Source organism: Chrysemys picta, chromosome 23 (assembly GCF_011386835.1).
Source record: "Chrysemys picta bellii isolate R12L10 chromosome 23, ASM1138683v2, whole genome shotgun sequence".
In the NCBI taxonomy this organism is placed as follows: Eukaryota; Metazoa; Chordata; order Testudines; family Emydidae; genus Chrysemys; species Chrysemys picta.
Genome location: NC_088813.1, coordinates 11,175,064 through 11,189,852, shown reverse-complemented (window position 1 = coordinate 11,189,852; position 14,789 = coordinate 11,175,064). Strand labels below are relative to the sequence as shown.

At 44.1% G+C, this 14,789-nt stretch overlaps 1 protein-coding gene across 3 annotated transcripts in view; it reads left to right on the top strand.

Moving 5' to 3' along the window:
• Nucleotides 1-14,789, top strand: part of MAN1C1 (mannosidase alpha class 1C member 1) — an 89,902-nt gene that overhangs the window by 22,313 nt on the left and 52,800 nt on the right. For all 3 annotated transcript variants that reach the window (XM_065577149.1, XM_042844696.2, XM_024107655.3), the window contains exon 2: nucleotides 5,301-5,397. In XM_065577149.1, coding sequence (XP_065433221.1) covers nucleotides 5,301-5,397 — 97 coding nt within the window. The remainder of the gene's footprint in view (nucleotides 1-5,300; nucleotides 5,398-14,789) is intronic.

The window sequence follows — 14,789 nt, the reverse complement described above, 5'->3', positions numbered from 1 at the left end:
CATGTATCTTCTTTGTTCAGCTTCAGCAGAATTAGAAGCATGTGACGTGTCAGTATAAATATTAAACACTTGTAATATATCTTGCTGCAGTATTTAAAAGACCACTGACCAGAAAAATTTGGCCCACCATTTTAAAAATAGCTGTTATAAAACCTACATCTAATAAAAATGTCTCCTCACATTGAAGAAAAAATGCAACGAAAACAGGTCTGACAGTCCTTCCCCTGCGATGTTTGAAACCCAAATACTGCAGTGTTAGGAACCTGCAAGTGAAACTAAGACTCTGATCCCACAAGCTGTTCTGTCCAAATCGACCTTTCCACCCACTGAAGTCAGTGGGGTTCTGCATGGGTACGGGGCTCTGCCGAGGCGGAACAATTTACAGGATTGAGGCAATAATTGATTTCCATTATCTACGCTGAGAGGTGCGCAAAAAGTATTCAGAGCAAAATTGTGGGAAGTAAATTATGTCAACAGGGAAAATTTTAAAAATCCAAAGTCTTAGTAAAACGGGTAAAGAAGTATTTGTCTATGACCTATTTAAATTGACAATGCCATTTAAATGTGTAGCTGGATTTCTTTGAGGGAAATAAGGTGGATTATACAGGTCAGACAGAGAGCAATCTGACAAGTTTAATTGTGGGTACGTCTATACTTACTTCCTGGTCCGGATGTAAGCGATCGATCTTTTGGGATCGATTTATCGCGTCTTGTCTAGACGCGATAAATCGATCCCGGATCGATCCTGGAAGTGCTTGCCGTCGACGCCGGTACTCCAGCTCGGCGAGAAGAGTACGCGGCATCGACGGGGGAGCCTGCCTGCCGCGTCTGTACCCGCGGTAAGTTTGGACTAAGGTACTTCGAATTCAGCTACGTTATTAACATAGCTGAATTTGTGTACCTTAGTCCGAAGTGGGGGGTTAGTGTGGACCAGGCCTGTGACTTGGAATCTGTGCTGTAAATCAGTTGAAAGACTGGGTGGTTTGTACTTCAGAGTCAGATTGATAATTGTCAGGTGGCATGCAGCACACCAGAAAATATAAAATCTAAAACGATGAACCAGTTTGCATAAAACTCTTTATATTTGTAGACGTTGTTTTAAAGCTCGATATATCATGATCTTCCATGGCTAGAATGGTATAAAACATTCACTTTTAACCTTGGCATTTCATCAGAAATCAAACTTTAAAACTGTAGAATCATAGGACTGGAAGGGACCTTGAGAGGGACTAAGTATTATCTAGACCAGTGGTTTTCAAAGCCGGTCCACTGCTTGTTCAGGGAAAGCCCCTGGCGGGCCGGGCCGGTTTGTTTACCTGCCACGTCCAGAGGTTCGGCCGATTGCGGCTCCCACTGGCCACGGTTTGCCGCTCCAGGCCAGTGGGGGCTGAGGGAAGCGGCGGCCAGCACATCCCTCGACCCACGCCGCTTCCCGGAGCTAGGGCCGGCTCCAGGCTTTTGGCCGCCCCAAGCAGCCAAAAAAAAAAAAAGCCACGATCGCCATCTGCGGCGGCAATTCGGTGGGAGGTCCTTCGCTCCGAGCGGGACTGTCTGCCGAATTGCCGCTGAATATCTGGACGTGCCGCCCCTCTCCAGAGGGGCCACCCCAAGCACCTGCTTGCCAGGCTGGTGCCTGGAGCCGGCTCTGCCCTGAGCCCCAATTGGCCTGGAGCGGCGAACTGCGGCCAGTGGGAGCTGTGATTGGCCGAACCTGCAGACGCAGCAGGTAAACAAACAGGCCCGGCCCGCCAGGGGCTTTCCCTGAACAAGCGGCAGACCGGCTTTGAGAACCACTGATCTAGACCATGACTGATAGGTGTTTGCCACATGGGTCTGATTTCCATCTTGCATTTTTTCTTTCCTATTTCAACTCCAGCTAGACTTTAGTGGCCACTAACTGCTTAAAAACATTTAGAGCTACATACCAGTCCTCTATACCATATGAAAACGTGGAATCCCCACCTTCTGAGGCGCAATTAATCTCTTAACTCTAGGAGTTCATGAGATGTGCTGCTAAACTTGGCCTGGAATGGCTGCTGCAAAATGGCTGAGTTGGTAGAACTGTAAACTTTTGTCGCAGTTACTTTTCCAATCACTGCTTCTGGACCAGTGATCAGAGGGAGGAAATCCTGATTCTGGAGTCTGAGATAGAGCCACATCGTGGCTCTTATCACAGAAATATACCAGAGTTTAAAAACTGCAAGTGAAATTTTTCTCACACAAAGGAGATGGCAGCAGCCTTTCAATATCTCTAGGCAGCATGCCGAATCTAGTCCATCCTCTGTCTGATTATCAGCCCAGAACATAACAGCAAAAGAAAGTTTCAGGCATTGCAGCCAGCAGGAAATCATTTTATACTGAGGCTCTTCAGAACTGCATGACAAATTTAACTTCATTTGCCTGGTCAACCATTTTGAAGGAGAAAAGAGAACCAATCTAGCCTAATGAGTGGGGGAGCTGTCTCCATAAACAGCATTTTGGGGTGGCATGTTAAAGTGAGCAAACCTTGGAGATTATTCCTGAAGTCCTCTGGCTTTACTTGTATGAAACGTCCAGTGGTGGAAGGGGGAGGGTGGAGGTCTCCTATTAAAATTCTGCCACCAAATTGAAGGAGAGATAATTGGGGCAATTTCCTTTTCTCTGCTGGCAGAATTCACCCTCTCTGGCTACTGTTAATCAGTCTGCACCAGGGAGGACAGATCCTGGGGCTCCAACATATTTTGAAAAACAAATGTTTTGCCTCTTGGATTGGATCAGAGAGACCAAGTAGCAGGTATTTAAAATATCAAGGGCAGGATACCCACTGTGCCCCCTCTCTGATTTTCATCCTAATCTTAGTTATGCACGTTGCAGAATATTCGTTATAACAATCAATATGTAGTTGGCTTAATTTTCAGCAACAAAGCATAAACGTTCCAGCAAAGTGGAACTTGCGTGTGTTTGCCAAGAGGGTGTTCCCTTCCTCTTTGGTTATGATTTAAAAGGGGAAACAAAAGGTCCTCAATCTCTCACCTCCCTTATCTGCAAGCTCCTGCCCCTCTGATGTGTGGGTTTTATCACTAGCAACAGGAAAACTGTTTTTGTGGGTGCCCGGCCCCTGGTAAAGGTTCTGGAAAAACATCCCTCTCTCCAATGGAGTACAGGATCATATCCTTATTAGAAAAGGATAAAGGTGCTTTGCTTAGTATCAGCTGGGAAATCATAGAATATCAGGGTTGGAAGGGACCTCAGGAGATCATCTAGTCCAACCTCCTGCTCAAAGCAGGACCAATCACCAGACAGAGTTTTGACCCAGATCCCTAAATGGCCCCCTCAAGGATTGAACGCAGGCCAATGCTCAAACCACTGAGCTATCCCCCCCCCCAGATTTCCCCAATGCCCCAGCTTTCCCCAAAAGTGTTACTACAAAAATAGTAAAATAATGAAACCCCCCTATTAAAATAATACTGTCACTGGAAAACAGCATCGACTTAGAAAAAATGAAAACCCTGAGTCATATGATTGATGCATACTCAAGGGCCTTTTACAGGAGGTTGTTGCTCTGTTGGTCGTTAAGTCTTAGCTTCCTAGAATCAATGAGCTCTAGTGACTAATTCATCCCACGCAGAATTTATAAAGCCAAAATGGCTTCACTTATTCATCCAAAATTCCTCCTTCTGGCATCTGAATGTTATCAGTCAGCTCTGCGAATGTTTATCCTCATTCGTATGACCAGCCCTGTGAAACTTTACTTTGGAAGCTGGATGTTTAAAAAAGAAAAAAACAGTGGTGATGTGGCTTTTTGTGCGTGTGTGCTAATTAAGGCAGATGCTCGCTACGTTGGGTTTGAGAAATGTACAGCTGGAGAGGGATGGACAGCAAGGGAGTCAAAACAGCTGGAAGAATATTAGACTAATGGAGCCTGTATACTTGGGCAATAAATAGTCCAAGAATCCCTAATCTGGACAGATAGGCATTGGCCACTGTTACATAGGCGTGACTGTATTAATTGCTCCTTCTCTACAGTTCACCTACAGTCTTTAAATCCCTCACTCTAACAAGAACAATCTTATTTTAGTTGGGCAGAGATAGAGATTACTGGTGAGCCTCCAAAGCCACCTTCAGATCCACCATATGACTTCATTCCAGGGCTGGAGTCAAAGAAAAGCATAGGTTTTAGACCAATCTGACTGGAACTGTGTGGATTTATAAAAGGAGGCATTGTTTAAGTGGCTGCTTAGAACCTGATAAAAGTCCTGGTCTTTCCTGTCTGAAGAGAGGATATGTGTCAGTTTATTTTCCCTGCCAGCTAGAGCAAAAAGGGCAAGTGGAAAGAAGAAACGATGTCTGCATGTACGTGTTGGAATCATACCAAATCCAGTGCCCTAGAATCCTCCCAGGAAGGCAAATTCAATGGCCTCTAGGAGGTTCTTCCCAACACAGACCGCTCTGTGTCAGAGAATTGTTTGACTTGGAAGGGATCTCTCAGACATCCGTCTTCCTGGGCTCCCACAAAACCATCTTGAGAAGATGCTATTGAGTCTTGTTTGGAAGATTTCAAAATGACATGGATTCCATCCTCTTCCTCAAAAGCATGGAGATCTGCTATTCATAAAAATGAAGGTTCAGCTTGAACATTAGGGAAAGTTTAAGTCTGAGTAACGTTTATTTTAAGATAAGATCAGCTTCTTCTCTTGCTCACTTCAGTATTCTTATGTGCATGATACACCCTAATCCTGCTTCCTTTTCAGTGTTGTATATATTTATATATCTGCATTTGGTGAATGGTCAGGTGGGATTTTAACACTATTGTACCTGATGAATGGTTCACTATCAATATCATAAGGAAATGTTAAAACTCAAAATGTATAATATCTTTTGGAGAATTAATTTTGGACCCATCAAGCTTAGCATTTATATTTTACCCATTTGTAATTAGCATTATGAAATCTTAGAAGTTCTTGGCTGAAACGGGATAATTAAAATAATTTGATGTTCATACAAAACTTTGACAACAAAGTATTGGATATTAAGTTAGAATCAGGCACCTACTATGTTATCACAATCCCAAATTGTACCCCACAACCGATGGGTCCATCCTGTCAAACTTGAAATACAATAGGATAATAAAAGTATGGTACCAAAAGTGAATTTCAAGCAGGATTCTTATGTATTCAGAGCAGCGTAGACTTTCATAATTAGTGGGTCACTGGAAGATGCAGGACTCCTCACTGATCGGGATCAAGCCCTGCATTAAAGCTGAAATTTAGTTCACTTTAATAGTCTTGCTAATTACCCCTCTCCCACCTATTTTTTTGTAGATGATGAAGTTTGCTTGGGATAACTACAAACGATATGCATTTGGAAAAAATGAACTTCGACCGCTAACTAAGAATGGACACATTGGTAACATGTTCGGTAAGTTGCCACCGTGTAAATGCAAAGTAGTAATAATGCGGCAAACTCCCATTTCTTCTCCTTTCCCCTTGTTGCAGGGAAGAAGCCTGCGTAACCTCAACCTCCTTCCCCTTTCCATTTTAACAAAATGGGTATCTGGGATTTTCAAAGGAGCCTCTGGGAGATAGGTGCCCAACTCTCATTGGTATTCTATTGAAGTTGGGCCAGAGGCGGATTATGGTTTTGTTGGGCCCTGGGCCAGAGCAAGTGGGGGCCCCTCCCCATCCCTTCCGCCTGTGGTCCCTGCTGCCCCCTCTTCCTCCCCCGCCCACCCGATGCTCCTGCCAGAGGGAGCGAGGTTGGGGCGTGGGGGCTTGCCCCGTTCTGCCAGCCCGGTGCTCCTGCCGGGGAACAGGGTCATGGCGTGGGGGCTTCCCCCGCCCGCCCAGTGCTCCTACCAGGGAGGAATGGGGTCAGGGTGCGGGGGCTTACCCCACTCCAGCCGCCCAGTGCTCCTGACAGGGAGCAGGGTTGGGTTGCGGGGGGCTTCCCCTGCTCCCCAGGAGCGCCGAGCAGGGCATGGGGGTGCCCATTTTTCCAGGACCCCCTATTGGCCAGGGTCCCTGGGCATGGGCCCCATTGTCCCAGTGGCTAATCCACCACTGAGCTGGGCATCTAACTCCCTTCAGCTCCTTGGAAAATCCCAGCTTTGATCACTTTTACTATATCCAGCACAAAGTGTGTCTTGGAGAGATGCAGAGCAATTACAAAACCTACCAATTTCTGCACTAAAACATGAAGTTAATTTTCAGCCTGAAAACGTTACTGTTTGTCTCAACTTGTAAACGTCAGGTTCTGACCAAATTCTGTTTTCTCTCTTACTGCTCCACTGTTGAGTGGGGACGTAGACTTCGTGAAATATTGAATAAGGGAATCAATATTAAAGACTCTTTACACTGTGTGTTTACTGGCTTGTATAATTTTTCTCTTTAGCAGATTAGATTTTTGAGGGGTGGGGGGAGTGGTAACTTGCATAATTTCAGTGCTAAAATATAGAGATAGAGCTATGTGGGGATCCCAGTACTGCACAAGCAGATAGTAGGAATGGAAAGGATGGTCTTGTCGCTTCGTTGCAGGACTAGAAGTCAGGAGATCTATTTGCCCTGCTGCCATGAAGTCCTTATGTCATCTTAGGCAAGGCACTTTGCTTTTCTGTGCCTGCTTCTTTGTGTAAAACAGAGATAATACTTATGTCAGGAGAGTACGGGAAGGGTTACTTCATTAATATTAGTGAAGTTCTTTAAGTTTCTTGGGTGGAAGCCAGAGATGAACTGTCAGAGCAGCTTGGGGAAGCTTGCATTGTGCCTTATTGGTCCAGTCATTGCTATCCCAATCCCATTTTTCAGAAGCACTGATTTCACCCCGCCGCTCCCCCTTCCTCCCGTTTCTCCAGCAATACCAAGAACATCCTGCCACAGCTCGGTTTTTAGTTTAGAAATTTGCATTAGCTGCATCACTTAGTTTGGCATTTTGTAACTTTTCCATTCTGATGAACTTGTCGGAATTCCTTAAGGAATGCAGCTGTAAACAGACAAAAGATATTGAAAGGTTTTGAATGTGTTTATCATGCTAAAACAATTGGTGGTGCTTATGCTTGCTTGTAACGTGTCTGTGAGGGCACTCAAGGAAAACACTCTCTGGAGCAGAAGGGTTTGCAGACAATCATTGAAGAGATGCTACATGGTGCCTTTCATACTGTTAATATGCTTTTTTTTTTTTTTCCCTTTCTAACTGCTGCTTAGTAAAGAAATAAAGCACTAAACAGTCCCTTGCCAGAGCATTGCATCTCTGTCGTATTAAAATGCATTTAGAAATTAGGGGAATACTGATTTTTCTCATACAATGCCTTTTTATTCCAAACCACAGATGTACCGTAGGCAATCCTGGTATTCTCCTGACCGGAGGTGTCAAAATTCAGCTGAGATTTTTGCTGCAGCTGCTTGCTTCTGTGTGGGAGGAAGGACACCTTTTTGGGGCTATTTTAGAATATGTTTGTGTGACTGAAAAATATTCAAGTTCTTTAAGGGTGATAGATTTTTCCCTGTTCTGTACGTGATGCTCACTTACAGCTGAACCGTCAGATAACAGCAGCTTCACCCCGAGAAAAGCGGGGGAACTGTTTTTCATCAAGTATGTTCTTGCAAGTCAAAATAGAAATACAAACTGAACAGTCACCTTCTGATGATTCTGTTTCTGTTATGATAGAACAGTGATGTGTTTGCACCTGCCTGACCATCCACACAGCCAGTAATGAGCAGAGCAGAACTCTTCCTCTGCTGTCTCCAAACCTGTTACTTTCTTTCCTTCCCCCGTAAACCAGCTCTGCTTAGGAGGGGCCAGGTCAGGACTGTGAAAGGTTCTCTGCCTATTTTGTCTTCCATACATGGGGATCAGGGAGAGAGAGACTCCTTCCTGACCTCTAGAATTACACCAGTGGCCAGGTCTGGTGGTGGGGTTTATCTTCTCTGAAGCATGCCTGTCATAGACATGGAGACAGGGTCCCAATCTTATTTAACCAATGGTCTGATCAGACATGGCTAATTATTCTTACACTTTTACATGGGTAGATAATGCACCAAATCCTTCTCTTATAATCAGCTTGTATCAGGGCTTTCCAATTTTCTATGTACAGCTCATTTGTACAAATAATACCCCCGGGGTGAAAGTAACTTACAGGACTTACCAGTACTGCTGGAGTCCTGAGGGGGGGCGTGGCCTCAACTGGAAGAGGCGTGGCCTCAACTGGAAGAGGCGGGGCCTCTCAAGATTTAAAGGCCCTGGGGCACCGACTGTGGCTGGGAGCTCCAGGGCCTTTAAATCAACCCAGGGCTCCCAGCTGCAGAGGTGGCTGGGAGCCCCCGGGACTCAGGGGCAAATTAAAGGGCCGAGGCTCCGGCCGCCGCAGAGCTCCGGGTCCTTTAAATCCCCACCGCAGCTCCGGCTGCTGAAGAGCCCCAAGCCCTGAACTCTTTAAATCCCGGCCCCAGCCCGGCTACCGGAGCTGTGGGCGGGATTTAAATCCCTGCCGCGGAAGCCGGTGTGGTCCGGCACGGCATACTGGCTCTTGCCGGTATGCCGTACCGGACCGTACCGGCTTACTTTCACCTCTGTAATACTCCCATTGCAATAACTTATTATCTTTTTAGAGACCACTAGCCAGGGGCTATTGGTAACGACTCTTTTTTGCTCTCCCAACCTTCCATGCTCACATGGGGTGCGAGGGGTGAACTCATTTTAGAACATACTGCCATTTGACATACACTTGGTGGTATCACTGCCAGTGAATGCCATCAGAATTGCTGAATCACACAGCTGAGGGCATGGAGAATGTTCTGTGGTGAAGGAATAAATCCCACGTCATGCTAAATTTCCTGCACTCTAATTTTTTTCTACAACTTCGGGTTTTTCATTATTCTCTGTAGTGTTTTCATTATTCTTAAAGACCCTGACTTAAGTGGGAACTGCGGGTTACTAGCACCTCTCAGGATCAGACCCCCAAAGCATATTTGTTTAGAAAAAATATCTGTGTAAGTATGGGCAAGAGGATTTAGCTAAGGCTACAAATTGATAGGGACAGGGATGTATTCTGTTCCCAACTGTGGCTTAGACCTGTGTGATCTAGTTATTTAACCCCTCTTCTCAATTTCCCAGTGTTCCTCTCTTTGGTGTTATGAGCCCGAACTAATCACTGTTTGTAAAGCATGGTGAGATCCTTGGAGTAAAAGGGCTGGAGAAGGGCAAAGTTACTATCTAGCAAGGCATTTCTGATGCACCTGTCACTGTAATAACTAGCATTAAATAACAGAATTATTATTCTGTCTGCTCCTGTGTCTGTCATATCTGCTTATTTTTTTGGACAAAATGTTCTTAAATCCTGTTAGTCTTGCAGAGTTTATATAACTATGGAAAACAAGCTGGATTCCATTTCTGCTCATGCGTCAACTTGAAGTGTCAGTTAAATTTTAATTGCAGAATCTTTATTACAGTGGTACATTAGGAAGTTTGATTTTTAGATATTTCATGGTGTATGCAGTGCTGGCAGCTAGAAAAATCCATTTTTTGATTTGTAACCTGAGCCAATTTGCCCTGAAATCACTGACAGGAAATAAATGTGGAACCTCACAATCCTGTTAAACAGCCACTTTTCAGAATCTAACAGCATTTTAATATACTAGTTTTGGTGCAAAAATAGCCATCTCTAACTAGATCTTTTTTCTCTAACTGGATATTGCATTTAGCACCTAAAATTGTCTTGTCAAGGCTTCTGCTGCTTTCAGCCTCTCCTGAATTTGTACATCTTTGTGAATCTTTGCAAGTTTCTCTGATCTGAATATATGTGACAACTGTCACATTGAGGACACGGTCAGGTCAGCAGTACTAGGAGGCAAGGATCTGACAGCAGCTAGGTCTAAATGATGTAAAACTTTCAGAGTTCAGCCCTGAGGATTGCAGACAGCCCTGGGATTGCTCCATGTTTGGCGACAGAATACAACAGCATACCAGATACTGTATCACCAATTCTTGGAAAATGAGCGGCTGCGTAGGCTCAGCTCATTTATTTGGCTGGGAGGTTTGAGAGCTTCCTGAACTGTATTGACGGTTTGTTTTGCAGATGGGACGTTATCAGCCTCAGCTGCTCGGAAATGGTGCTGTTTCGAATCCCTGGCTTGAGCGGGGTTGGGGGAGGGGAGAGGGTGATTTAAAAAAAATACATTTTATTTAATTTAGTGCTTTAGAATGGTGCCCAACTGAAGGTTCTGGAGACTGAAGTCCTCTAGATTTTGACATAATTACAGCATGGTCAGTGCCAGGACAAGCTTTCTAACCCTGCCTTCTAGCATGTCTCAGCCCTAACCTGGATAGATTGATCACCTAGAGAGGTGACAGGGCTGCTCAGTATCCAGCCACCGTTTGATCCTTGGTCCCTCTGAGACTGCCATCTAAAGGATCAGTGAATGCCAATTTTATGGAGGGCGGGGGGTAATATGGACCCTTCTCCACTGGCCTGAGACCACCAAACTCATTCCACCTGGACTCCTGAATAGTCGTGGAACGTAGCAACTTTTGGTCACCACCAACTTGAACTGCTGAATTCACACAGGTTACTTAGATATAAAAGGCTCCGTATTCCACTGTCTGTCACTTGATCTATCTTGCCTCCCCGCTTGAACCACACATTTTTCTAATAGTTGCATATATTGTTGTTTTGCAGTGTTGGTCCCAGGATATTAGAGAGACAAGGTGGGTGAGCGAATATCTTTTATTGGACCAACTTCTGTTGGCGAAAGAGACAAGCTTTTGAGTTTACACCGAGCATATTTTGTTGTCAGTGATGTTTGCAAGAAGACAGGAAGGGCGCAATCAGCCAATCAGAAGCAATAGGGATTCAGGTATATGTATTTGATGCAGGAAAGGTAATTGGATGAAAATATTAACTAGAGACATTCTAGCGACAAGAAGAGAAATGCATGCTCTCTCTGTGCAGTTGTTTTTGGCTCGAGTAGGTGCCTCTTTCCCTGTGATCACAAATGTGCAAAACCCTGGAGTGTCATTTTATGTGATTAAAAAAATAATAGTTCTCTGAGTTTGCATCCAGAATTATTTCCTCTGACTATCACATTATGCAGTTTGCTTCGTGTGCTTTTTAAGGAGAGAAACATTTCCCCCCCCCCCCCTCTGCAGTGCTAATGAAGATGTTTCCGCTCTTCCTGGAACACTGTTAGCCTCTTTTTTTTTTTTAAGTAGCATATTACCCAGTTGAATGTGTGTTTTTTAAGGAAGGACATTTTGTATGTACACTATTTTTGCTGCCACTGAAATCCGTAGCAACAACCCTATTTCCTGTCAGTATGAAGCAGTGATTCAGGATATCCATCCAAACAACAGAGTCGGTGGGTATTTGTTAATGATTCATATTGGAACTGACATTTATCCCTGTGTCTCCCCTCCTCCCCTTGCAACCTGCCAGAGATTGCTCCTTCCAGATAAACAAGGCACATCTTTAACCTTCCAGCAGCCGCATACCTGCATCTCTCTTCTCCAGATTGTGGCGAGGGTGGTGGTGCCCTCAAACACACACGTGCCTTTTAAAAGCCCTGAACGTGCTCATTAGCTGATCAGCATCCCACCTCCCCACAATGGACTAAAATCCTTGCTTTTGTGGCGCTTCTGTGCCGCGATGGTCCAGGGAGTAAAAGATCATGACATCTGTTGAAATCAGGCCTTCTTTGCTGTTCTACGGTGCATTGTAACTAAAATACTCCCCCACCTTTGAAACCAGTTCGTATTGTGGGCATTGTGATGGGACCTTGTCTTTCTTTGGTAGTCAAAGGCCTTGAGACTCTCAATGCTCTGAAGGCTTCCCAGCACAATATGTGCCATGGCTCATTATATTGCTTAATTATCAAAGCAGTAAAGATCCGCGTGAGGACAGTGCATAAATCAACTTGAATTGTTAATTTGTTTGTTAGGGGACTTTTTATGCATATAAAGGCCATAAAATACTTCAAAGCAAAAATATGCTGCTATAAACATAAACCAGTATCCAAAGCCACCCACCCCGGCAAGACTTACATATTGTCCCAGTATGGTGCTAATGTCACATACAATCTTAGGGCCTGATCCGAAGCCTGGTAAGTCAAAGCTCCAGTTGACTCCAGTGGGCTTTGTGTCAGACCCAGTGCGATTCTGTATTACAGGGAGTTGTGCAAACATTAGATTTGAACCATGTGTCCTTCTCTCCCCTGAATCTAGCTTTGAGTTTCAGGTTCAGACAACCCCCCAAACCCAGATTCCTAAGATTTTGGGCCACAATGGAAAGTTCAGATGCAAATTCCAAAGGGTTGTGCATGCTTGGCTCTAGAGCCGAGGTCGGCAACCTTTCAGAAGTGGTGTGCTGAGTCTTCATTTATTCACTCTGATTTAAGGTTTCGCGTGCCAGTAATATGTTTAAACGTTTTTAGAAGGTATCTTTTGATACGTCTATAATATATAACTAAACTATTGTTGTATGTAAAGTAAATAAGGTTTTTAAAATGTTTAAGAAGCTTCATTTAAAATTAGATTAAAATGCAGAGCCCCCCGGACCGGTGGCCAGGACCCGGACAGTGTGAGTGCCATTGAAAATCAGCTCGTGTGCCGCCTTTGGCATGTGTGCCGTAGGTTGCCTACCCCTGCTCTAGAGTGTTAGTTCAGCCCTTTGGATACAGAGGACAGCTGAGAAGTGTTGACTGCAGGATTTTGATAGTAGAAAACCAGGCAACAAAAACATCAGCATAAAACCATTAATCATCCCGTGTTTCCTCAAGAGCTTTATGAACTATCCGATGACCCTGGGCTGAGTTTTCAATTTAATGAAGCCAAAACCCAGGAAAGTATCTTGAAATTTGCTGAAAACATTCTGCACAGAAAAAAACCCTCAGAAAAACAGCTAGTAAGAACATAAGAACGGCCATACTGGGTCAGACCAATGGTCCGTCCAGCCCAGTCTCCTGTCTTCCAACAGTGGCTGATGCCAGATGCTTCAGATGGAATGAACAGAACAGGGCACTTTATCGAGTGATCATCCCCTATCGACCAGTCCTAGCTTCTGGCAGTTGGAGGTTTAGGGACACCCAAAGCATGGGGTTACATTCTTAACCGTCTTGGCTAATAGCCATTAACGGACCTATCGTCCATGAACTTATCTAATTTTTTTTAGCCCAGTTATACTTTTGACTTTCACAACATCCCCTGGCAACAAGTTTCACAGGCTGTTTGTACACTGTGTGAAGAAATACTTCCTTTTATTTGTTTTAAACCTGCTGCCTATTAATTTCACTGGGTGACCCCCTAATTCTTGTGTTATGTGGAGAGGTAGATAACATTTCCTTATTCACTTTCTACACACCATTCATGGTTTTATAGACCTTGATCATATCCCCCCTTAGTTGTCTCTTTTTTTAAGATGAACAATCCCAGTCTTTTAATCTCTCCTCATATGGAAACTGTTCCATCACCCTAATCATTTTTGTTCCCTTCTCTGAACCTTTTCCAATTCTAATACATCTTTTTGAGACGGGACAACCAGAACTGCACATAGTCTTTAAGATCTGAGCATACCATGGTTTTACATAGTGACATCAAATTTTCTGTCTTAATATAAACTTGCAGATAAAAGCCTATAAAGGAAGAAATTCCTGTTCAAAGATTGTGACTAGAGAATAGTATACGTTCTTCTGCTTCTAGAAAAGAGACTGGATACTAGTATGCAAGAAAGGAGCAGTGTTATAGCAGCCCTGAACTCTTGTAAACAAGCATGTTAACCAATGCTGGGCTGTAATTATCTGTTTTCCTTTGTCTCAGCCCTAAAAGGCTTATTTAAAATGCAGTGAACCTGTTTTTAAAAAATATTTAAAGAAAAATTATCCTTTTATGGATGTTGTTTGTGCCTCGTTCTGGACTCTAATTATGCAGAGATAATTGTCCAGTCTTCACCGATCTCAAGCCTGTGATTAAAAGGTGGGCAGCTGATAATGGGGATGGTTGGACTACGGACTGATTCTTTTCAGTATTATGGAGATGATGGTAGCAATTCTGGCAGCATTGAGATTTGCAACATCAACGCCAGTCATATATACAGCACACCAAAGGCTGACTTAATTTTAATGCAGGATTTACAGAACTGAATGGCAAATGTAGAACAGTCACTGACAGCATAGATCACCCATCCATAGATTACCAGATCTCTTTCTTAAATGTTCAGGCAAATTTATCTTCCAGGCACTATGTGCAATCAGATGCCGTACATACCTAACTTACACAGACACAAACACACACAAACACATACAGTGTAGCTTAGGCAAGTCATAACAACCCTATATTAATCATAAAACACCACAGGCCTATAATTAGTGAACATCAGAGTTTAGGCTGTACGATAATTGCTCAACTTGGGGGCTGTGGGTGGTTGGTAGGGAGACAGTTGAGGTTGAAAAGAAGAATTGACGAGTGGATCAGGGTGTCTGGATCGGATGGAGTGGATCGGGGTGTCTGCTTTTTACACATTGTATTGGTGGGCTAGGCACTTTGGCTGCCCTAATTCAGTGAATTAATATATTTTGTATGGGGGGAAAAGAGTATATATTGCATTATTCTACACCTGTAATTTGGGCTAGCCCTGGAGTGTCCACACAGACCATGCACGGCTGGCTGTGCCAGGAATATGAGTGATCCCAGTGGGGGAAGGTACATAGGCAGGTGATGATTCCAAATGCAGTAAAACCCGTGGCACCTGTCCTGACCCTGAAACTCTCCTCTGTGGTTTAGTCCTGGGGAGGAGCTATGAAGTGTGAGCTCTTTGGATATTAGAGGAG